The following is a 25,545-nucleotide window of genomic DNA, read 5'->3' as shown; positions in this document are numbered from 1 at the left end:
TGACTAAGAGAGAGCGGCAGACGCACGACTCTCTCCAGGCGCGGAAAAGAAAAGACTGGCGGGAACGGTCGCGCACGGGCGGGAAGACGGCCGCGCATGCGCGGTGGGCGTGCCCTGCGTGCGGACTGCCCGCGAAGCTTCTTCCGGTTGGTGGGGGCTGCCGCGGACGTCACCCAGTCGTGAGAACAAGCAGCCTGCTTGTCCTCGGAGAATATTTGGTTACACAGCACCATCTCAGCATCAGATCCCAGGCTTTCCACAGCACCAGTTACCAATGTGTGAATATTTAGGAAAAAAAAAATGATCACACCAAAAAAAGTTCATGCTCTGACCGATTGCCAAAGACACGGTTTTAACAATGAATCTCACACACAGGCAAAAACTATGGTCAGGTATCCTAAGTGCTTTATTTCTAGAGCTAAATTACTAATATAAAAATGATTTTTACAATGTACAAAAATGGTTCAATGACCTTAGAAAAACATGCTCACAGCTAGGAAATGCAATTTTTTTTTTAAATACCCTTCAGAGGACATGAAAAATTTACTCAAAAGTTCAGTCACAATATAGAAATTATTTTGGATAAAGTACAACACTAATTTAACCCTTGCTGTGGTGAGGATTTTTAAATTTTTTTTTTCTGGAATATCTGCCACTCTCAGCCCCAACTCCTGTCCCTTCAGATACATGTCGTTTCACCCCTGACCAAAATGCAGATTTGGGCAATCGGTTTAGGGTTCCCCTTTCAACACAAAGGTGGCTTCTGAAATTTTTTTAAGTTTCCAAGAGCAAGGAGGCTGTATATCTCCACCACTAGTGGGAGACAGCGAGATGTACGTCTAGATTGAAGACAAAACGGAAATACATTAAGTTATGCCCCATATAAGTATGTACACATTCCTGTTACCCCCACACACCCAGGCATGCTGGGCCAAGTGAACCTGGGGAAAGATCTCTACATACATTGGCTGCTCCTGCTCAGTAACAGTACAGAGCTCCAGCCTCAGTGTATGGCCAGTTATTTTCCTTGATAGTGTTAAGAGCTCATCACTCCTGTTCCCCCTCATTCAAATCACAGGAAGGTGGCTGGATGCATCTTATTAACAGAAGCCACAAGATTATAGCACTATGGTGAATCATTGGCTGTGTCCTCCAGGGTGGCCACCACATGCACTGCTAGATTTCAGTTTGGCATGGTTTATGAAAAAAAAGACACCATTAGTTACCATGAAGTATTACCAACACTCTCCCATCACTTTATAAAAATTAAATCCTCCCGGCTCTAGGAGGTTCCCTCCCCCACCCCTGTGAGGTCACAGCCCAAAGCTCCTCAGTTTGATACTGTAATACTTAAAATCCATGTTTAAATTCAGGACAGTAGAAAAAAAAACTTCAGGAGACAACTGTTCATTCCTGAACCCCCAGCGGTACAGTGATTATCTCATGAGGGGAGGGGTGGGGGGTGAAGCAGTACCAGACACATGGATAGGATGAAGGCTATATACACAGTCAGATTTCTGCTCAACACTGCTAATCAAAAAAATACTCCCCCACCAATGCACTGCAAGGAGGGTGTCTGCTAGTGATAGATGAATACACAGAGTAAACCTATTATGTGACTCAGATTTTAGTGTTATGAAAAACACTGTTACAAAGAGCCTGATACCATACAGAACACCTGCACTAAGGCAGCAATCAGGGTAGGGATGGGTCCAAAGGATGTGCATGCCACCGCCCCCCCCCCCCCCCCATGAAGCACCACAAGAAAAGGTAGAAAGCAGGCAGAGTCCACGATTCATATCTAAAAAAAAGGAGATTTGAAGGGTCAGTTCCAGAGCACCAAAAAACACTGTACACCTACACCCTACTCATTTCTCCTTAGATGCCATTTGGCGCTTCCAGTCAAGAGACTAGGAGATTATGCGTGTATGATGCTCTCAGCCTTCTGTGGACATGCTCTCCTCAAGAAAAATGCCCACACCTAAGAGAAGCCAGACACAGAGACTTCTGCCCAATTGCTCCCCTTAGAGTAGGGCCAACCTTTCTGAAAAAAAAAAAAAAGGCACTTGAATCCCCCTGCTCCTCTTAATGCTGAAGCCGCCCTCGGGTTATGCCAGACAATGCTCTGCATAAAACGAAAACCTGCAAACCCAGTCCAACACAGACAAGTACACACCACAGTCCTGGGAGCGCTCAGGTCAAACAGGTCACATTGCAAAGACTCCCACTGTCCTTTTCTTATTCTCCAAAGAGGTTCCCTTCCCCCACCCCAACATCAGCAAAAACTGGGTTACATGCAGTCCATAGAGTTCTCGGGAATGAGGTTCAGAGCTCCCCCAGGTGCCAGGCATTTGGAAGTAGTACAGTTTGGGGGAAGCATGTTATTGGGGATGGGGTCCACGTTCTCAATGTCCTCCATCTTTTGATCAGAGGTGTTGTCCCAGTTGATGTGGAAACGGGTCACACGAGGGTTGGGAGCCAGGATGTTCCTCTGAAGCTGGAGAGAAAAAAAAAAAAAAAGACAGGGGAGGGGGATAGTTGAAGCAGACAGTTTCATATGCGCAAGGTACAACCCTACCCTTTTACCAAGAGGGGAAGGAGAGGGTCAGATTTTTTTTTCCAGCAGCTGAGATAATGGCGCTTTTGGTACCATGCCTGCCTCAGACTGATCTAGATTAAATTTACACCAGCCAGCAGCTGTTCTTAATCCATTTCCGGCTTCTCACTGCAGTTAGTTTTAACTGCACTCAACATTACATGTATCACTGAAGGACGGCACTGCCCCCATGCATAAACCCAGATGTATTGTCAACATTTTACATCCAGAACCTTTAAGTCATTTGAATAAAAGGATTGAATGTATGAGAAACAGAAAAACAGTCACTCAGAAGAATTAATGCCAATTGTATTTTCAGGATATCCAGTATGAATATGCATGAGAGATCTGCATGCACTGTCATTTACCTCATGCATATTGGATGGGAGTAGTCCAGTGGTTAGCGCAGCAGCCCTATAACTAGGGGAACTGGGTTTGATACCAACTGCACATCCTCATGACTCTAGGAGCGCCACTTAACCCTTCATTGCCCCAGGTACACAATAAGTACTTGTATATAATACGTGAACTGCATGGTCTAATCACAAAGGCTGTATCACCAAAAAAAAAAAAAAAAATCCCATCCCCTTTCCCACAGCAGATATCCTGAAAACCCAACTGGCTGTAGGGTATCCAGAACAGCTCTGAGAAGCCCTGGTCCAGATGAAGCACATTCTCTCACCACCCAAACCAACTCACCCCACCCAGACACTAGTCTTACCTGGGAGAAATCTGGCTTCAAGGGGGGATTCTCTCTCAGTTCAGGGCTCACATACTCGTTATTAACGTAATAACCCACTCGAATGAACTCTTGACCTCGATACGTACATGTGATCAGTACCACTGTCACACCAACAGCATCCGTTTCAGGAATGAGGCTGGAGTTGGGGGCATCGGCCTGGAAGAAACATACTGGCTCAAGAAAACATGTACAGATCTTCACTGACAGAGGATGTGGTAAAAACAGCCGGTATAGCTGCATTAAGAAGTCCATAAGGCAGACCTGGGGGAAACTACTGCTTATCCCTAGGGGTCAGTAACATACAATCTTGCTACTTCAGTTTTCTGGCAGATACTCGTGACCTGTTTAGCTACTGTTAGAAGCAGAAAACTTTGTAGCTAGATCTTTAGTCTGACTCAATGTGGCACTCGTGTTCTATAAACTTCAAGCAGAGGAGCTTTTGAGGTCAAAGGCCCCTTCCATAACTCTTACCAAAGCCTCGGAGGGCATCTCTGAAGTGAATAAAGAGGGGTGTCTAGGCTTCCTTCATCCATCCAAGTCTTGCCTTGCATTTATACACCCTCTGCATACAATGCATTGGTTCTCCACTAAATGGGGATTTGAGTGTTTGAACCTCCCTCCCCCCTCCTTACATCAGGGTCTCATCAAATCCAATGGGGAAATAGTGGGAACCAATTAACTATGAAGATGAAGGATAGTGCATGCAGAAAAACTTTGATCAGCTTTGGTCACAATATTTAAATCACATACATAAAAAACATCTACTGAACAGTAAGCTGGAGGCCTGTGTTTTTTTATTTTCCTAGTTATCCTCTGTTTATTTTTAAAAGCCAAGTCCTCTCACCTGAAAAACAAACATGTGTCTTCCAGCTGGCACAGGCCCCACCAGGACCGAATCAAGAATCTGGTCGTACTCCTCACTCTCTGCTGAGCCAACATAAATGATCTTCCACTCTAGGTCTGAAAAGGAGGACAAATCATTAGGGGACTGAAGAAAGGAGGAGCAGAGAAACTGCACCCCATTCGGTGCAGGGCTGGCCCAGATGCATGGATACTGCAGCTCTTTTCAAGCTTCCACTAGTCAGGAATTTCACATATTCCGATATGTGCATTGCTTAAGTAACAGGCTAAAAGGAAAATACTTTTAGAAGGATAAGAAAAAGAAAGTTATGGGCTAGAAAAAGGACAATTCCCATGTCCTAGTACTGGTCTGTGTTGCCCTGGTGGCAAGGCCCCCATGTTATAGCTGTTGTATTTATTATGCAGAGTACAGGGTCAATTCCAAGCCCATGACTGGCCTTGACAGCAGGGGCGTAGCCACGGGCGGGTCTGGATGGGCCCAGGCCCAGCCACTTTCCCTCTTGGCCCGCCCAGCCAACATCCCGGTGTCAGCAAGTGGGGGGGTGCTCCGCTGGCGCCGCAGTCTCCACCTGCCCACCAGCTCCCCCGACGGACACGACCCTCTTCTTCCTCTGCCACCCAGCACCTGACCTGACCCAGCCTTAAAAAAAAAGTCCGTGAAGCGCCTGGCGTCTGCTCTGCTGCTGTAAAGCAAGCAAATCGCGGAAATAGGACGTTACATCAGAGGGCGGGACACAGTGAAGAAAGGGCCAACGCGAACGCGATGAGGGAGGTGATTTGCTTGCTTTTTTAAGGCTGGGTCAGGTCAGGTGCCAGGGGAAGAAGAGGGTCGTCTGTCCTTTCGGAGGGTCTGGTAGGCAGGTGGGGACTGGATCGGGGAGGGGGGCTCAGATGGGAGAAGGGGGCAGGAGGGAGAATGGGTCTGGGGCTGAAAAGGGGGGGGGGGCCCTAATGCATGTGAAAGGAACTGGGGGCTGAAAAGGGGACATGGAGAAATGGCTGGGGGCTGAAGCTCCGAACTGGTGGGAGAAAAGGGGCTGGGGCTGAAACTGGGGGCTGAAAAGCAGGGGCAGCGAGAGGGAGGGCAGACCCTGGATGCATGGGAGAGGGAGGGCAAATGGTGGATTGAAGGGGCAGAGAGAAAGGGCAGACAGTGGATGGAAGGGACGGCAGAAAGGGGAGACACTGGATGGCAGAGAGAGCGAAGACAGATGCTGGATGGAAGGAAGATGGTGAAAAGAAGATGAGGAAAACAGAAACCAGAGACAAACTGTAAATAAAATATATATTTTTATTTTTTTGCTTTAGGATAAAGTAGTATTGTAGATGTCAGGCATTTACCTGTTTTATGAATACAGCTTAATCAGGCATTGCATTTATTACAAAGCAAAGTTTGAAGGATATCTGTCATTGACATGTTTGCCTTATAGCAGTCATATTTGGTTAAGTTTAAGATATGGGATAAAATCACTATATTTAAAAATGTCGGTGTTCCATGAACCAGGTATGTGGTTTGTGTTAATGCAGGAGAGCTGTTGCACAGACTGTTTACTTAGAAATCCATCATCAAGTGCACTCTAAGGTATTATTAGAGTATCCCAAGAAACACTACTCACACCTAGTGCCCACCCATATTAGCTCTGGGCCCACCCAAAACGTCAGGTCTGGCTACGCCACTGCTTGACAGTCTGAATCTGATCAGCCTATCCTAAAAACGCAAATGTATTTTCATTAGCACTTTTACAACTTTCTTATGTAGTGGCTCTGGCAGTTCAATAAACTCATCTGAGGACATCCTAAAACCAGCTACATTTAAGTGATCTTTCATAAAGCAAGGGGGGGGGGGGGGGGGGGGGGAGGGACCACACAGTCCACAGGCTAACCTATTCCACCACCTCTCCTCCCTGGCACAGCTCTAAGCAAGGAGCAACAGGAGAACCACAGTTGTATTTCTGAGGCAGCTTACTAGGAGCACAGGGTCATACTCATAGCACATCCTCCTCAAAAAAAAAAAAAAAATTATTCTGCAGATCATACACAGCAAAACAAAGAGCAGAGATATAAATTGCCAGAGAATGTGGTAAAGCTGGTTAGCTTAGCAGAGTTTTAAAAAAAGGTTTGGACGGCTTCCTAAAGGAAAAGTCCCTAGACCATTATTAAATTGGACTTGGGGAACATCTATTATTTCTGGGATAAGCAGTATAAAATGTTTTGTACTTTTTTGGGATCTTGCCAGGTACTTGTGACCTGGATTGGCCACTGTTGGAAACAGGATGCTGGGATTGATGGATCTTTGGTCTGTCCCAGTATGGCAATACTTATGTAGAGATGGCCAAAGTAGAGACTTGAGCCACAAGTGCCAAGAGTCTGAATTAGCTGGTCAGACATGATCATGTTTTAGCACAAAGCTTGCATCAGGGGTCATAGCTATATTAAGCGTGTATTATTGCTTCAATATGCAGGTAACAAACTCCCCTATATCCAGGACCTCTTTATCTCGCGTCACCTCCATCTGCTCGCCATAACAGAAACCTGGCTCTGCCCTGATGACTCTGCTTCAGTCGCAGCCCTGTGCCATGGCGGTTATCTATTTTCACATACTCCTCGCCCTGCTGGCCGTGGGGGCGGTGTTGGACTACTTCTCTCTCCCTCCTCCAGATTTCAACCCCTTCTTCCACCTCAATCTCACTGTTTTTCCTCCTTTGAAGTCCACTCTATCCGCCTTTTCTCTCCTCTGCCTCTTCGAATAGCGGTCATTTATCGTCCCCCTGATAAGTCCCTTTCATCCTTTCTCAGTGACTTTGATGCCTGGCTTGCCTTCTTCCATGATCCTTCCTCCCCCTCTCTCATCCTTGGTGACTTTAATATTCCTGCTAATGATCCTTCCAACTCTTATATTTCCAAGTTACTCGCTTTAACGTCGTCCTTTAATCTCCAACTATGCTCCACCTCCCCCACTCATCAAAATGGTCACTGTCTTGATCTCATCTTCTCCTCCAACTGTTCACCCTCTAGTTTCCTTGCCTCCGATCTTCCCCTCTCTGATCACCATCTTATAACTTTCACACTTAAATCTCCTCCCTCCCAGTCCTGTCCTATCCTATCTAATTTATCTAGGAATCTTCACGACATTGACCCTTCATCTCTATCCTCCCATGTTTCAAACCTCCTCTCTACTGTGGCACCATCCACGTCTGTCAACGAGGCTGTTTCTTCTTACAACAATACTCTATCCTCTGCCTTAGACACTCTTGCACCTTTGATGACCCGCCCTGTAAGGCGTACAAAACCCCAACCTTGGCTGACTTCTAATATCCGCTACCTACGTTCCTGTACCCGCTCCGCCGAACGCCTCTGGCGGAAATCTCGGGCCCTTGCTGATTTCTTACACTTTAAGTTCATGCTGACCTCCTTCCAATCTGCTCTTTTACGTGCCAAACAGGATTATTATATCCAACTGACCAACTCTCTTGGCTCTAATCCTCGACTTCTCTTCACCACATTGAACTCTCTCCTCAAGGTGCCCCCTCCCCCAACTCCCCCTTCACTATCTCCTCAGACCCTTGCTGAATTCTTTCACAACAAGGTTCAAAAGATAAACCTTGCTTTCTCTACCTCACCAGCTCTCCCTCCACTAGTCCGTTCCCTCTCTCTCCTTCCCCTCATTCCCTTTCCTCCTTTCCTGAAGTTACTATTGAGGAAACTACACTTCTCCTTTCTTCCTCAAAATGTACCACCTGTTCCTCTGATCCCATTCCCACCCACCTTCTTAATGCCATCTCTCCTACTCTTATTCCTTTTATCTGTCACATTCTCAACCTCTCACTTTCCACTGCGACTGTCCCTGCTGCCTTTAAACATGCTGTGGTCACACCTCTCCTTAAGAAGCCTTCACTTGACCCTACTTGTCCCTCTAATTACCGACCCATCTCCCTCCTTCCTTTTCTCTCCAAATTACTTGAGCGTGCTGTTCACCGCCGCTGCCTTGATTTTCTCTCCTCACATGCTATTCTTGACCCATTACAATCTGGTTTTCGCCCTCTCCACTCAACCGAAACTGCGCTTACTAAAGTCTCCAATGACCTATTACTGGCTAAATCCAGAGGTCAATATTCCATCCTCATTCTTCTTGATCTTTCCGCTGCTTTTGACACTGTCGATCACAGCATACTTCTCGATACCCTGTCCTCACTTGGATTCCAGGGCTCTGTCCTTTCCTGGTTCTCTTCCTACCTCTCCCTCCGCACCTTTAGTGTTCACTCTGGTGGATCCTCTTCTACTTCTATCCCTCTGCCTGTCGGCGTACCCCAGGGTTCTGTTCTTGGTCCCCTCCTCTTTTCTATCTACACTTCTTCCCTTGGTTCATTAATCTCATCCCATGGCTTTTCCTACCACCTCTATGCTGATGACTCCCAAATCTACCTTTCTACCCCTGATATCTCACCTTGCATCCAAACCAAAGTTTCAGCGTGCTTGTCTGACATTGCTGCCTGGATGTGTCAACGCCACCTGAAATTAAATATGACCAAAACCGAGCTTCTCATTTTCCCCCCCAAACCCACCTCCCCGCTCCCCCCATTTTCTATTTCTGTTGATGGCTCTCTCATTCTCCCTGTCTCCTCAGCTCGAAACCTTGGGGTCATCTTTGACTCTTCTCTCTCCTTCTCTGCTCATATCCAGCAGACCGCCAAGACCTGTCGTTTCTTTCTTTACAACATCCGTAAAATCCGAGCACTCTACCAAAACCCTCATCCACACCCTTGTCACCTCTCGTTTAGACTACTGCAATCTGCTTCTTGCTGGCCTCCCACTTAGTCACCTCTCCCCTCTCCAGTCAGTTCAAAACTCTGCTGCCCGTCTCATCTTCCGCCAGGGTCGCTTTACTCATACTACCCCTCTCCTCAAGACCCTTCACTGGCTCCCTATCCGTTTTCGCATCCTGTTCAAACTTCTTCTACTAACCTATAAATGTACTCACTCTGCTGCTCCCCAGTATCTCTCCACACTCGTCCTTCCCTACACCCCTTCCCGTGCACTCCGCTCCATGGATAAATCCTTCTTATCTGTTCCCTTCTCCACTACTGCCAACTCCAGACTTCGCGCCTTCTGTCTCGCTGCACCCTACGCCTGGAATAAACTTCCTGAGCCCCTACGTCTTGCCCCATCCTTGGCCACCTTTAAATCTAGACTGAAAACCCACCTCTTTGACATTGCTTTTGACTCGTAACCACTTGTAACCACTCGCCTCCACCTACCCCCTCCTCTCTTCCTTCCCGTTCACATTAATTGATTTGATTTGCTTACTTTATTTATTTTTTGTCTATTAGATTGTAAGCTCTTTGAGCAGGGACTGTCTTTCTTCTATGTTTGTACAGCGCTGCGTATGCCTTGTAGCGCTATAGAAATGCTAAATAGTAGTAGTAGTAGTAGGTAACCAAAGATGTCGTGCAACTGAGGAATGGTGCAGTGTCCTATAAAAAAAAAAAACAAGAGAGAGTAGAAGATTATCAAATGACCCGTGCTGATGTACACGTGTGGAAGAGCCCAGCCCTTGCTCCACAATCTTGTTCTCATCTCTGGTAATCACAGGAGCTGTGTTTAAAAAAAAAAAAAAAAAAAAGGAAATACAAAGATCCTAATTTGGTGGAAAAACCAGTCACTTGGCAACAATGCTATATGACGACGCTGATCTGGTCTTGTAAGCTCAGTGCTGGAATAAAGAAATATGAACTGGGATTCATGTGATAACTACTCAGCAGCAGCAGTTTACCTTTCATTTCTGAACTCATATGATATGTAGAACAGAGTGTCAATTGACTTACTTGTACTGTTGCACCAGATAATATTTCTAACAGCTCTAGTCGAAGAGTGTTTACCGTGACTCCTGAGGCAGGTGGCCGTGTAGAGTCCTCTTCTGATGCTTTTATTAAAGAACTTTCAGGCAACATCTCCCCGTAGGGTCACCATTTGGGTTTTGCGTTGTTCCTGTTGTGTTTGTGAAAACGAACGTTCACTTCCCCTATTGAGGGGTCTGAAGCCAGAAGGCACACTTTAGTACATCACTGCAGCTGGACTGGGCCGGTTCTACTCCCAAAGCACAATGCTCTGAAATAAGGACCACAGTGGTAAACAGCCAGACTCAAAAGACCTTGGCATATCTTCTAGTCAAGGAAGCTCATAACCGGACCACTTCCTCTCATCATTCATGCCTCCAGCACAAGCTTCCAAGGCCCAGGAACTGAGATGCTTTCAGGTGGTGGAAGTTTGGGCTCAAAGTGTGCTTGCCTCGGGACAGCACTGTTTATATCTCCTTTGCATCTCTTCTTCCCCCCTCCCCCAACACACCTCTGAACTATGTTCTTGGAATCTTGCCAAGTGAAACCAGCAGTGCAGGGCCATGCATACAGTTAATTTTCATTGCTTGCCTGGGATATTTAAGCATTATATGCGGTTGGGTTGTAGCAAATTCCTGTTAATGGATGAACAAAAATGAATGTACTTCAAGCTGTGTTAGTGTTATTGGGCTAATGTGAGTGTTATCCAAATAAATTTGAGAACACAGTAATCCTCTTCAGGATTAAGGAGGGGTCTAGATGGTGTTTATGGTTTGTCAGCAAACCAAGGGCTTGCATTTTTTTAAAAGCAGTTGATGTCACTAGTACACCACATCAGCATTTGAAAGGAGAATGCCCCACTCACTTATCTGCTTCTATATATTCCCCTTAGAGCAACAGTCTGCTTCACAAAGCCCACCTGATCCTGGCAGACAATCTCTTCTGATTGAAACAGCCAAGATTCAGATCCTGCTACTTCAGCTTATGCTCTTTCTGAAAGGCTGCCAACTGTATCCAGATTCACTGTAGGGCACAACTTATGTTCTTATGACAAGGATCATCCAGTCCTGGGTTTACCCCCATTGCATGCTGGGGCTTGTAGTCTTGCAATGGGGTACCCCCTGGACTAATCAACCCTGTCCTGCCAGTCTTTATCTTGTGACCATGGCCAAACCGCTTCACCCTCCACTGCCTCAGATATAAAATTTAACATCAGCCTCCAGGGGGGAAGTGCATGTAGGTCGTTCTTCAAGAGGTGAAAATGCTATGGCCACTTCTACACGTGTTACCCAAACAGTTCTATTTTTTTTTTTTTTTTTTTGCGGATGACCAGCTATATCGACGGGAGAACGCCCAGAAATCCGGTTTCAGGCTAGACGCTCCGCCGGCCGGGAGAGGGCGCTGCTCAGTGCGCGCCTTATTCTTCCGGTTTTACGGCAGCCGACCAATCAAATCGTCGAGAACGGAAAGAACGCGGGGTTTAGAGAAATACCAATCCGATGTCATTAGAGGGAAAGTGAAAATCCCGCCGGCGCCAAAAAAAAACCCCTCGCTTTGTAGAGACGCGCCGACGTCCCGATCCTCTCCGCCGACGGAACCACGACAGCAGCTTCCCCTTTACACGGCTGAAAATGGATGACAGCCTCCTCCCTCCCCACCCTGCAGACCTACAGCTTTGCCACGGCCACGGCAACGATCAACGTATCTGGGACTTTCACTAGAGAGGCAGCTTCCTTCTGCCATTATTCATAATTAATAAACGCGCAAAAAAATAAAACAGTTAAACAATGGTTGCTTCAAAAAGTCTTCAGCAAAAATGTGCCGCTCAAAACACAGCAGCCAGGCTGATATTTGGTAAAACACTTTTCGAAAGTGCCAAACCCCTCCGAGAAAAACTGCACTGGCTTGCCTTCAAAATCTGCACTCTGGTCCACAAAACTACCTATGGCGAAGCCCCATGATACATGACAAACCTCACAGACCTACTACCAATCAGAAACACAATCGGATCAGTTAAACCTCTATTAACTGAGCTGCAAAGGACTCAAATACAAATCAACTTATGCACACAGCTTGCACACAACTATGGAACGCACTGCCAAAAGCCGTGAAAACAACCTACGGCCATCGAAACTTCAGAAAATCACTAAAAACCTACCTGTTTAAAAAAAGGCATATCCCACAAACCCAACATAAGTCCCTGAACTCTGCAACACTGTAAAACCACAGCTGGTAATGGACACCCATAACCCTTCCTCACTTCTATCCCCACTGTGCAGAAAATCATGAACCTTATTGGACCACATCACCTTGTATTTGTTTCTCTACCGGACTTGGTGAACACCTTTACGGTATTATGTAAGCCACATTGAGCCTGCAATAGTGGGAAAATGTGGGATACAAATGTTACAAATAAATAAATTGGGTCCAGGTGATGAGTCTATAAATGCCCTGTAACTTTTACTATTTGCAATTTTGAAAAAGGATTTTTCCTTTTAACCACTTACAATAACATTTTCTAAAACGATTCAAATCGTAGCTACCTGATGCTAGGGTCCTCTTTGGGAGTCAGCACCCAAGAAAAAGATCTTGGTGCCATTGTACACAACACACTGAAATTATCTGCCTATTGTGCAGCAGCAGCCAAAAAAGCAAAGAGGATGCTAGGAATTATTAGGTTGCCAAGAATACTATATCATACCTGATAATTTTCTTTCCATTAATCATAGCTGATCAATCCATAGACTGGTGGGTTGTGTCCATCTACCAGCAGGTGGAGATAGAGAGCAAACTTTTGCCTCCCTATATGTGGTCATGTGCTGCCGGAAACTCCTCAGTATGTCGATATCAAAGCTCCATCTGCAGGACTCAGCACTTAGAGAATTACACCCACGAAGGGACACTCTGCCCAGCTCACCACCGCCGAAACGGGGGAGGGGAATTAACCCAGCTCATCCCCACACAAGTGGGGGAGGGGAATCCGTCCAGCTCATCCCCGCGGAGCGAGGGAGGGACACCACACCCGCCGATGCGGGAGGATCTGGCTTATCCTGCAACCGCAACCGCGGGAGGAGCTGACTGACCCTAACACCGCCGAAGCGGGAGGGGTACAAAGCTGCCCTACAGCCGCACGAAGCGGGAGGGAGTGCCGGCAGAATTTAAATCTCAATCCAGCCCCGTAAAACGGAGGGGAGAGGAATGCAGCAGCTCACTGTAACACAAACTCGTCTCAACTCTTGAAGAATCCAAGTGAAAAAACTTGAACACGAAGTCTTTCTGAAGTAACTGAAGACTAAACTTGAACCTGAAATGCAACCAGAATAAAAACAGTACAGATATCTGGGAGGGGCTATGGATTGATCAGCTATGATTAATGGAAAGAAAATTATCAGGTATGATACATAATTTTACCTTCCATATCATCAAGCTGATCAATCCATAGACTGGTGGGATGTACCGAAGCAGTACTCACCCAGGGCGGGACATTGAAATCCCTGACCTCAACACTGAAGCTCCAAACCGGGCCTCCGCCCGTGCAGCCACAGTCAAGCGGTAATGCTTGGAGAATGTATGAGCCGAAGCCCAAGTTGCCGCCTTGCATATCTCTTCCAAGGAGACGGACCCGGCCTCTGCCATCGAGGCCGCCTGAGCTCTAGTGGAGTGAGCCTTCAGCTGGATAGGCGGCACCTTCCCCGCGGCCACATAAGCCGCTGCAATGGCTTCCTTGACCCATCTTGCCACTGTAGGCTTAGCAGCCTGCAGACCCTTACGAGGACCTGCAAACAGGACAAACAGATGATCCGACTTCCGGAAATCATTGGTCACTTCCAAGTATCTGATGATGACTCGTCTCACATCCAGATATTTGAGAGCAGAGTATTCCTCTGGGTAGTCCTCCCTACGAAAGGAAGGGAGACAGAGCTGCTGATTCACATGGAAGCGAGAAACAACCTTGGGCAGGAAGGAAGGCACTGTGCGAATAGTCACTCCTGCCTCAGTGAACTGCAGAAAGGGCTCTCGACATGAGAGTGCCTGGAGCTCGGAAACTCTTCTGGCTGAAGTGATAGCCACCAAAAAGACTGCTTTCAACGTCAGGTCTTTCAGAGATGCCCTTGACAAGGGTTCAAAAGGCGGCTTCTGCAAGGCTCTTAGCACCAGGTTAAGATTCCACGCAGGCACCACTGAGTGCAGAGGAGGGCGCAGGTGATTAACTCCCTTGAGAAAGCGCACCACATCTGGCTGCGAAGCCAGGGAAGCACCCTTCAGGCGGCCCCTGAAGCAAGCCAGAGCCGCTACCTGGACTTTAAGGGAACTGAGCGACAGGCCTTTCTCCAGACCTTCTTGCAGGAACGCCAACACTGAAGAAATTGGAGCAGTGAAGGGAGAAAGTGAGCCTGCTTCACACCACGCTGCAAATATACGCCAAACCCTGGCGTAAGCAGTAGAAGTAGAGTGCTTCCTCGCTCTCAGCATAGTGGCGATGACCTTGTCTGAGAAGCCCTTCTTTCTCAGACGCTGCCGCTCAATAGCCAGGCCGTAAGACCAAAGGGGGAGGGATCCTCCATCACCACGGGACCCTGATGTAACAGGCCCTGCTCCACTGGCAGCCGCAGAGGATCGTCGACTGAGAGCCTGATCAAGTCCGCATACCAGGGACGTCTGGGCCAATCCGGACCCACCAGGATTACCCTGCCGGGATGCTTTGCCACCCGGTCTAGCACCCTGCCCAACATGGGCCAGGGCGGGAACACATAGAGAAGCTCTTGAGTCGGCCACTGTTGGAGAAGAGCATCTACTCCCAGGGATCGAGGGTCCCGTCCTCTGCTGAAAAAACGCGGCACTTGGCAATTGGCCGATGACGCCATCAGATCTAGGCTCGGCTGGCCCCAGCGCTTCGTGATGTCCAAGAACGCCTGAGCAGATAGCTGCCACTCTCCGGGCTCCAAGGTATGGCGACTGAGAAAGTCCGCCTTGACATTCATGACTCCGGCAATGTGGGCCGCTGACAGCTGCTCCAGGTTCGCTTCTGCCCACTGGCATAGATTCATAGCCTCCTTGGCTAGAGGGGTGCTCTTGGTACCTCCCTGGCGGTTGACATAGGCCACAGCCGTGGCATTGTCCGACAGGACCCGTACCGGCTTCAACACCAGTACCGGGATGAACTCCAAAAGCGCCAACCGAATGGCTCTGAGTTCCAGGAGGGTGATAGACCACTTTGCCTCTGCAGGAGACCAGAGCCCCTGCGCTGTCCTTCCCAAGCAGTGGGCTCCCCAGCCCGACAAAGAGGCGTCCGTCGTGACGACAATCCACTCCGGGGTCACCAGAGGCATTCCCGCAGACAACTTGTCTGTCTGCATCCACCAGCTCAGCGCCTTGCACACTGCTGGGTCCAAGGGAAGGCGCACAGCATAATCCTCCGACATCGGAGTCCAGCGCTGCAGCAGAGATTGTTGTAGTGGTCTCATATGAGCCCTGGCCCAGGGCACTACTTCCATCGTGGCCGTCATAGAGCCCAACAGCTGCACATAGTCCCAAGCCCGAAGAGGAGAGGCTACTAGGAACTGGTCCACCTGAGCCTGAAGCTTGACAATCCGATTGTCTGGCAGGAACACTCTGCCCACTTGGGTGTCGAATCGAACTCCCAGATACTCCAGGGACTGAGTCGGGCGCAGCTGGCTTTTCTCCCAGTTGATGATCCATCCCAGGGAGCTCAAAAGAGCAACTACCCGGTCCACAGCTTTGCCGCACTCTGCATAAGAGGGGGCTCGGATCAACCAGTCGTCCAGATAAGGATGGACTTGTACTCCTTCCTTTCGCAGGAAGGCCGCGATGACCACCATTACTTTGGAAAAGGTCCGCGGAGCAGTAGCCAACCCGAATGGGAGGGCTCTGAACTGGAAGTGTCGGCCCAGGACTGCAAAACGCAGAAAGCGTTGATGAGGAGGCCAGATGGGAATATGCAAGTACGCTTCCTTGAAGTCCAAGGATGCCAGGTACTCCCCTGCCTTCACTGCCGCTATAACAGAGCGGAGAGTCTCCATGCGAAAGTGCCGCACTTTCAAGGCCCGATTGACCCCTTTGAGGTCGAGGATAGGCCGGACAGAACCTCCTTTCTTTGGTACCACAAAGTAAATGGAGTAACGCCCCTTGCCAAGCTGACTTTCTGGCACCGGAACGACCGCACCCAGGCGGATCAGATTGTCCAAAGTCTGCTGCACTGCCACAGCTTTGACCGGAGACTTGCAGGGAGAGAGTACAAACCCATCTCTTAAGGGTCGGCAGAACTCTAGCTTGTAGCCGTCTCTGATGACTTCCAGCACCCAAGCGTCTGAAGTTATTGTGGTCCACTCGCCCAGAAACGAGGACAGCCGTCCTCCAATCTGCACTGGGGCGTGGACCAAGGCCCCGTCATTGGGTACGAGACCCTGGGGGAGGACCGGAGGGAGCACATCCGGGACGGCGGTCTCTGTGAAAGGAATGCTGCTTGGGGGAGAAATTCCTCTTAAAGGAAGAGGGGGCAGAGGAACCCGACCTGCCCGGGCGGTACAGACGGGCTTCCTGAAACCGTCCTCTGGAGGTACCGGGACGAGTACTAGCCCGAGCCCTGACCTCTGGTAACTTCTTGCCCTTAGACGTGCCGAGATCGGTCACGATTTTGTCCAGCTCGACCCCAAAGAGCAGCTTGCCTTTAAAAGGCAATCTAGCCAGGCGGGATTTAGAGGCGTGGTCAGCAGACCAATGTTTCAGCCAAAGCCACCGCCGCGCAGAGATTGTCTGAGCCATGCCTTTAGCTGAGGCCCTCAAGACATCATACAGCAAGTCTGCCAAATAGGCTAAGCCCGATTCCAGGGCCGGCCAATCAGCCCTCAAGGAATGATCCGAGGGGGAAGCCCGCTGCACCATAGTCAGGACCACCCTGGCCACATAGGAGCCGCAAACTGAGGCCTGCAAACTTAAAGCAGCCGCCTCAAAGGACGACCTTAAGGCCGCCTCCAATCTTCTGTCTTGGGCGTCCTTTAGGGCCGTGCCACCTTCCACCGGCAACGCCGTTTTCTTAGTCACCGCAGTGATTAAAGAATCCACGGTAGGCCACAGATAGGCCTCACGTTCACTTTCAGTCAAAGGATAGAGGCGGGACATAGCCCTAGCCACTTTAAGGCTCGCTTCAGGAACATCCCATTGAGCCGAAATTAAGGTGTGCATGGCATCATGCACGTGGAAGGTTCTAGGCGGGCGCTTCGTCCCCAGCATAATGGCAGAGCCAACAGGGGCTGAGGGAGAGACGTCCTCCGGAAAGGAAATCTTCAAAGTGTCCATGGCCTGTATCAACAGGTTGGGCAAATCCTCTGAGCTAAAAAGCCGCGCTGCAGAGGGGTCATCCGCTCCATCCGAGCGGGGATCCGTCTCCTCCAAGGAATCCGCAAAGGACCGTTGGGAGAACTCAGATACGCTGCCCTCATCTACATCGGAGGAGACAAAGTCCTCCAAGGCCTGGGAATCAACCCGAGGGCGTTTACCTCTGGGAACCTCAACCTCTTTACCAGACGAGGGAGCAGGGGCAGCGTTTTGCATAAGGAAGGCCTGATGCAGCAGCAAAACAAACTCGGGGGAGAAACCCCCCAGACTGTGCACTTCCGCAGCCTGGGCTACAGCCCTAGACGCACCCTCAACCGGCGCTCGCAAGAGCGGGGGAGAGACATGCTGCGCATCCAAAATGGCGTCCAGCGCGACACTCCGCGAAGGAGCCGCGCGGGAAGAACGGCGCTTAACTTTAGCCGCTTTTGTGCCGTCGCCCAAATTAAGGGCGTTCATGGCATTAATGTCTCCAACCTCAAGGGCGGCCCAAGAAGAAGCCGTCTGAGCCGCGTGGCCGGCCAAGATGGCGGAGGCGAGGAGCGGGGGATGGGCGTTTATGGCGGGAAAAACCGCCACGCCGGAGGAAGGACCGGGACATTCATCGGTCACGAAACTGTCACCCAACAAGGGCGAATCAGGCTTTAAGACCCCCGCATCCCCTCTAGAAGCGCTCAAGCGATCCGGGGAGCGACTCTTTGCGCCCTCGCCCTCCGACGCCATATGCCACGAGGAGAAGAATCGGGGAACCCCCTGCCCGCTATAAAAAGGTAAAAATTACCTGCTTGCCGCTCCGAGCTGTAACGACCTGGTGTCCCAGTGAGTAGCTGCAATAAACGTTTAAATAAATGTCGAAATAAACGCCTTTAAGGACGTTCAAATTTTTTTTTTTTTTTTTTTTACGGAGCCAGCGGGAGGAGGGAGAAAAGGAGGGACCTGGCACCACCAGGTTTGCACTTGCTCAAAAGAGCCCTCAACCCCAGGCACTCAACAAAACCTAAGGATTAGGCTTGGAGGCCTAGCCAGAGCTGCTGCTGTGTGTGACCACCACCTGCTGAGATAGAGAACATACTGAGGAGTTTCCGGCAGCACATGACCACATATAGGGAGGCAAAAGTTTGCTCTCTATCTCCACCTGCTGGTAGATGGACACAACCCACCAGTCTATGGATTGATCAGCTTGATGATATGGAATGCTTTTGTATCGCTCCATGATGTGATCTCACCTTGAACAGTGCATCCAAATTTGGTCACCATATCTCAAAAAAAAGATATATAGTGAAATTAGAAAAGGTTCAAAGGACAGCAACAAATGATAACGGGGATGGAACTCCTCTCATATGAGGAAAAGCTAAAGAGGTTAGGGCTCTTCAGCTTGGAAGAGAGATGGCCAAGGGGGATACAATTGATGTCTACAAAATCCTGAATGGTGTAGAATGAGTAGAAGAGAATTGATTTTTTTGCCATTTCAAAAAGTACAAAGCCTAGGGGATACTCAATGAAGTTACATGGAAATACTTTAAAAACAAATAGGAAGGAGATATTTTTTCACTCAACAAATAGTTAAGCTCTGTAAACTTGTTGCAGGAGGATGTGGTTAACAGTAGTTAGTGAATCTGGAATGGTTTGGACAAATTCCTGGAGGAAAGTCCATTGTCTATTGAGACAGACATGGGGGAAACCACTGCTTGCCCTGGAATTGGTAGCATGGAATGGTGCTACTAATTGGGTTTCTTCCAGGTACTTGTAACCTGGATTGGCCACTACTGGAAATAGGATACTGGGCTACATGAACCATTGGTCTCACCCAATATGGCTATTCTTATGTTCTGTATGCAAGTCACGTTCTACATGTGGAAATGGCTTTTATAAACTTGTGTGGATGTATATGCCTATATACTTTTAAAAAGTTTGCCTGTAAGTGTTCTGAAAACTTAGGATTAACATTAATGTCTTCAAAAGAAAACGGCATGGATAAGCGGACTGGATACGCTGTATAGTCTATCTGCCTACATTTTTCTACGTTTCCAAGCCTAGCTCTTGTGCGCAAACTCCCCGATTCCGCCGTGCATGTTCCCTGCCCCCCACCAATCCCCACAGGCAGCTCCATGGTGTAGAAGTGGAAGCACACATCGGCCCTATTCTGTACTTTTAAATAGAGCATTTAAAAAAGTTAAGCGCAGCAGCAGACCGATGGCTGCTGTCACTTTTGGTTTTTCTCCAACTTCGTATATGCTTGGTTCTCATTAACTTGTACAGGCTTCCTTCTGCTTGCAAGAGATAAAAACCACAGTGCAAGTGAAACTGATGAAAAAACAAAACAAAACCGAAACACAAAAAAACTCTTGAAAACCTTCTTTGTTGCCCCTGAGCTGGCAGTAAATTTTCAGCATTATGTGCCTTCATTTCCTTCTGTGCATCGAGAAGGAATACTGATCAACCTCATTAGCATCCATTTTTAAATGCATTTCAATGGACTTTGCGGTAATGTTTAGCTCACACCAAAACTGGTGCTCCAACCTTTTGCGCATTCTGAGCACGGTAAATCAGGTGCTAACCACTTTTTAACACTGGCATGAGATTTTGTGCATCAGCCCATGGATATTATATTAAATCATAAAATGTAACAAATCTCTTCTGAAAATACCTTGTAACCAGCCCTGCACTAGTATCAAGAGTCTACAAAGCCTTCATCCAAGTTCCACAGCTAAGCCAGTCTCCCAACTAATACTGATATTACATGCCCTCCCTATCGCTTTTAGCTCACTGAGCTACTCTGATCCTGTAGCTGGAAAGGCCTTCCACAGTATAACAATTCAGTGTATAGTTAAGGTACAGCATAAAAGGATTCTAACTCTGCTAAGTCCAAGATTTGTCCAGTCAGGGGCAATGTAACCAACTTACTTTTGAGCTATGACATGACCACCCTCCCTCCTCAAGCAAGTACCAAGATATCAATATTGTATTTTTCAGCATCTTAGGCGACAAAGAACTTTTCAGCTGTCAGATGAAACCTTATTCCCTATGGTTGTGATCATTTCACTTTTACCTTAAAATTGTTTCCAGAGAATAAATTACAAGAGTTTAGTAATTACTGCCACATACAATATGCACATAACGAGCAAGATGTATGAGGAGGTAGGGATAACAAAATGGATTCTAGTCTCCTTTCCTATCCTCTTCCCACCCCATCCCCAAAAAAGGCATAAGTATGCATCTCTGAGGAAGAAGTGGGCAGGCACACTACATATGCGTAGGGCACAATATTCGTTTGGGAAAAAAATTGCATGCCTGTCCCTATTAAACATTTGTTGTCAACCTTCATGAAGAGGAGATTTACTCAATAGGGTGTACAGCACAGCCCAATAGCAAAACCTGACAACCTAAGCATAAATTACAATCAGTGAGGCATGCTTGGGAAATAGGGACCATATGCTTAGCTCTTTGTATAGTGCATCGGATCCCCATTCTTGAGCGATTCCATAAATCAGAGCTCAAATTTTCTGGCCGCAGTCCCAGAAAGCATGTGATCTTGGAGGCGCAGGCCAATAATGCATTATGAATAGCCTACCAGGTCACTATCCCAAATGTAGGTTTTGCTACTCCTTTCGAGGTGGTGACCCACAATTTACAGAGCCCTTACACAAGTGCTCAGTTTTCTTTAAAGGAATTGTTAAGCTGTTAACAAGTGTCTTTTAGATGTATCCTATCCTGTCTACCCTCTTTTATCCTAGTCATATTTTATCTAGCTCAACTTATTATATACACTACTAAGCCCAACTTTACATTGTTTGAAATACAAAGTTAATAGAATTTTAATAAAACAGTAGTACTATGTAAGCCGCATTGAGCCTGCATTATGTGGGAAAGCGCGGGGTACAAATGTAATAATAATAATAATGTGCCTGCATCGGATGTCTTGAAGTTCTCATTCGCTCAGGCCCCAATGCTCAAAGCTCTGGTGCTATAAAAATACAGCTGGAACAGCGCAGAACAATGTCCTACTGCACAATACTAATGCGATATTGAGCATTAGGGAGTGCAGGAGGATTGTGCTTGGCGAATGCACAGAACAGTTCCGCAGTAAGTATGGCTCCTGTGTGTATGCGCCTGGTAAAACCTGAACATTAAGCACACGTTGGCCTCTGTTTTCTGCCTAAATATAAGCTTAAAAAAAATAATTTTTCTCTCGCTTGGACGCTTACATTTAGACGCAGGAAACAAGTGCCACCAACCTATGCTTTTGCTTGGGTCTGCTGTTTCTCACAGCCAACACTTAAGGGGGTCGCTGGGCTTCCTTTTGCTTCCAAAAGCATTCAAAGCTTGCAGAATTTACAGAAAGAATGAGAAATCCTCTCTTCCAACACCCTAATGCCTGCCCTGACCTAGCATTATTTTTTGCTATGGTAAGGCGGTTTTGTTTTGGGTGCTCTTTTCAGGGCATTGGGAAGGAATCCAAAATGACCTCATTAATATGCTACTTGACTTGTCTGTGTGTTCTTTTGCTTCTGAAATCTAGGCCTCTGCACAGGTAACTGGGGGCGCTAGTACAGCACTAACAGCCTCTAGCGCCCATGTTTACTTTTGAGCATTGGTGTCTCGGTATAAGGCTTTTTTTTTTTTTCCTGTTGTAAGGCCACACAACTGAATTCCTCTCCTTGTTTTCAGCTCAGATATGATCTTGTTTCAGAAAGAACTCAAAAAGTCTTTGTGGAGACTCTTAAATGGAAATGCATGTGATGCTTTTTCTTACCCTGAGGACAGCATCAGAGCCCATGGGTGGGGTGGGAGATAGTATCCAACATTTTCAGCAGGAAGGAAAGGTTTCAGTATCTCTACCGTTTGTTAAATTAAAAAGGGAAGGAAAAGGAGAAAAAGGGGAAGGAAAAAAAAAAAGAAAATATATGAAATATTTCATTTCCCTCTTTTTTTTTTTTTTCTCATTCCCACTGATTTATCAGAAGGGTAGTTAAGAAAGGGAGTATTAGTGAGGATGAGGAAAGGGGATTGAACACTAAATACAGATTGCATGTGAACATTCTGGTATTATCCAGAGGTATAGTTCATGGTTGTGAATTGAACTAAATAACAGAAAGGTAACCCCCCCCCCCCCCCCCCCCCGGGAGTGACTGGCAGAACGTACTTTAGAATCTGTGAGCTGTATAGTTTTTGTTTGAGATGTTAAACCAGTAAAAAGATTTAAACATTTTGAGTACTGCGTGCAGTTCTGGAGACCGCACCAACGGAAAGATATAAACAGGATGGAGTCGGTCCAGAGGGCGGCTACAAAATTAGTAAGCAGTCTTGAATGCAAAAATGATAGGGACAGGCTTATCAACCTCAACATGTGTACACTGGAAGAGAGGAGAGAGAGAGACGTGATAGAAATGTTTAAATATCACAAGGGCCGATTGCCATGATATTCTTATGCACCTTATCTGTATCTATATTCTGAAATTCTTATTCTATTAATGTGAATGTCGTAACATTTTGTAAGCCACATTGAGCCTGCAAATGGGTGGGAAAATGTGGGATACAAGTGCAGCAAATCCTATATAATAATTCTCACCGCCAACGTTCTGAAGCTGCCTGGAACCGTGGCTTCCGCCAGAGGTGGTCTGCTAGGTACAGTAGATCACGATAACATCATGACTTCCACACTGCAGAGAGAATCCAATGAAGTGGCACACGCTGGGTTCGTAACAGGCCCCGTCCTCGCGTCAAAACGTCATTACGTCAGAGGGTGGGGCCTGTAACGAACCCTCTCTCTCGCAGTAAGCCTAACGAAAGAAACGTCCCCCGAGGTCGCCGCCCCCGCAACCCCCTCTCGGTCGCAGCCTTCCTGCCCCCCCGCGCATCACCCAAAGCACAAGACTGGCTGCTGCCCTCAAGAAAAAAATCGCCGCTGGACCCCCGCCCTCCTACCCGAGTTCCCGCTGCGGCTGCCTGAACTCCCCATCCACCCTCCCTCACCTGGACCCCGAGTCAATGCTGGACACCACCCTCTCTCTCCGCTCCCTCCCAGTCGCCACTGGACCTGCTGCTCTCTCCCTCCCCCCACCCACTGTCCCCCTCACCCACCCTCCTCCACAGTGGACACTCACCGCAGCCGCACGCTCGCCGTTCCGCCGCCCTCCCTCTCCAAGTCTGGTTCCCACTCTCGGAGAGGACGAAGAGGGAGGGCGGCGAGACGGCGAGTGAGTGGCTGTGGTGAGTGTCCAATGTGGAGGAGGCGGGTGAGGGCTCAGGGTGGGGTCCAGTGGCAACTCAGAAGAGGGGGAGGGAAAGAGCAGTGGGTCCGACTCCCGCGCAGCCATCATCCCCGGTCACTCATAGCAAAGCTAGCAAACCTATGAGATGCTGCTGGACGTTTAATAGACAGGAGTGGAAGTGAGCCAAGCAAGTCTACGGTAAGCAAGGAAGCCCATTGGTTCATCTCTGTTTCCACTCCCCACGCAGCCGTCATTGGTATACACTCAAAAACAAGCAAACCTATGAGCTGCTGCTCAACACTGTCGTTTTTAAATTGTTGTTCCATCTGAAACAAGTCTAAAGCTGTTTCAACTGGATAGACAGTGCCTTAAAACGTGAAAGACAAAAGGAGGGGGGAGACAGACCCTGCAACTGGGAGGGAGGGAGACCCTGCAACTGGGAGAAAAGGGAGAGGGAGGGACCCCCCTGCAACTGGGAGGGGGGGGACAACAATCCTGGAACTGGGAGGGAGGGGGGACCCTGGCACATACTCTCATTCTCACACACACACTTGCACCCAGTCTCACTCTCTGTGTCACACACACTCGCACATTCTCTCTCTCTCACACACACTCTCTCTCAAACATACACACTCCGATGAAAACCTTGCTAGCGCCCGCTTCATGGGCTCCCGTTAGCATGAGGTACACAGAGGACAGCTGGGAGATGCAGGGACAGCAGCGGGGAGAGCGCTGCGAAGTTGAAGCGCAAACTCGGGAGGGAGGGGGGGGGGTCTGAAACAAGGGGGGGGGGGGGGGGAATTACCTTGCTAGCACCAGTTTCACTACCTACCGAAACGGGCCTTTTTACTAGTAAATAAATAAACAAAAATTTATGTACAGGAAGAGAGCCTTTTTCAAATGAAGGAGAGCTCTGGAATGAGGGGGCATATGACAAAGTTAAGAGGGAATAGGCTTAGGGGTAACCTAAGGAAATATTTCACAGAAAGGGTGGTGGAGGCGTGGAGTCGAGGACTGTTCCAGAATTTAAAAAGGCATGGGATAAGCATGTGGGATCGCTTAGGAACAGGTAGAATTGGGGGTTACAGAGGATGGGCAGAGTGGATGGGTCATATGGCCTTTATCTGCCTTCACATTTCTCTGTTTCTATCTCTACCTGTCCCATCACAATGGAGTTGGGCTCTTGAGAGGGAGTTTAAGGGGGGGGGGGGGCACAAGTAAAAGACTCTCTACAAAGTCACCATTAAGTAATAGCAGCTAAATATATATTTTTTTAATGGAGTTACTACGTCTCCCACTAGAGAAGACAAAGATTTCTCCTCCCCCAAGACCTCAAAGGAACTCTATAGTCTGGCTCTTCCTATCGCAGCTTTGTTTCTTCCTGGGAGTTCTAATCCCCGGCTCTGCCACCCACCCAGCTTTAACTCACCATCGGGCAGGTCCTCGATGCACTCGAAAGTGATCTCGAACTGGAAGGGGTTCTTGAAGGGACACGGGTTATCCAGCACCACCACGTTCAGGATCTGCACTTTCGCCATGGCCGGAAACCGAAGAAGAACGCACCGGGCCGGCCCGCGCCTCACTCACGTACGCATAGAGAGACAGACAGAAGGAACGAAAACTGGCGCGTTCAAATTTAACGCGGCGGGACCCGGCAGGGGGAGGAGGGAGGGCAAAAGGGCGCGCAAAAACCCCGTCCGACTCTACCGCGCATGCGCACGAACTCCCCTCCGACTCCACCACGCATGCGCACGAACTCCCGGCCTCCGCCACCCACTAATCCCCCGCAGGCGGCTCCGTGGCGTTGGCGACTGCCCCGATTGGATAATAGCGTCGGCCAAAAAGACAGGGAGGCGTAGCTTGGCGGCGATTGGACGAGAGAAAGGTTACCTTGGTAGCGGAGACCGAGGAGGTTAGACTGAGAACAGGAGACGCAAGGCTCTATTG

The 25,545-nt window shown here is 48.3% G+C and overlaps 1 protein-coding gene across 1 annotated transcript; it reads right to left on the bottom strand.

Moving 5' to 3' along the window:
• Positions 1-388: 388 nt before the first annotated feature.
• Positions 389-25,311, bottom strand: ASF1B (anti-silencing function 1B histone chaperone). Its single transcript, XM_030197143.1, has 4 exons — positions 25,028-25,311; positions 4,183-4,298; positions 3,318-3,494; positions 389-2,497 (listed from the first exon to the last, which is right to left on the bottom strand). The coding sequence occupies exons 1-4, from the start codon at positions 25,134-25,136 to the stop codon at positions 2,291-2,293; spliced, it is 609 nt and encodes a 202-aa protein (XP_030053003.1). The 5' UTR covers positions 25,137-25,311; the 3' UTR covers positions 389-2,290.
• Between the last annotated feature and the right edge of the window lie 234 nt (positions 25,312-25,545).

The sequence above is a fragment of the Microcaecilia unicolor genome, chromosome 3 (assembly GCF_901765095.1).
Source record: "Microcaecilia unicolor chromosome 3, aMicUni1.1, whole genome shotgun sequence".
Classification (NCBI taxonomy): Eukaryota; Metazoa; Chordata; class Amphibia; order Gymnophiona; family Siphonopidae; genus Microcaecilia; species Microcaecilia unicolor.
This window is presented reverse-complemented; position numbering and strand designations above follow the sequence as displayed.

Bases quoted from the DNA above. Each gene is read 5' to 3' on its own strand.
- ASF1B (XM_030197143.1), bottom strand. From the start codon at position 25,136: ATGGCGAAAGTGCAGATCCTGAACGTGGTGGTGCTGGATAACCCGTGT. The intron at 4,299-25,027 runs GTGAGTTAAAGC...CCTCCTTTTCAG, and splicing joins CATCGAGGACCTGCCCGATG to ACCTAGAGTGGAAGATCATT. The intron at 2,498-3,317 runs GTAAGACTAGTG...TTTTCTCTCCAG, and splicing joins TGAAGCCAGATTTCTCCCAG to CTTCAGAGGAACATCCTGGC.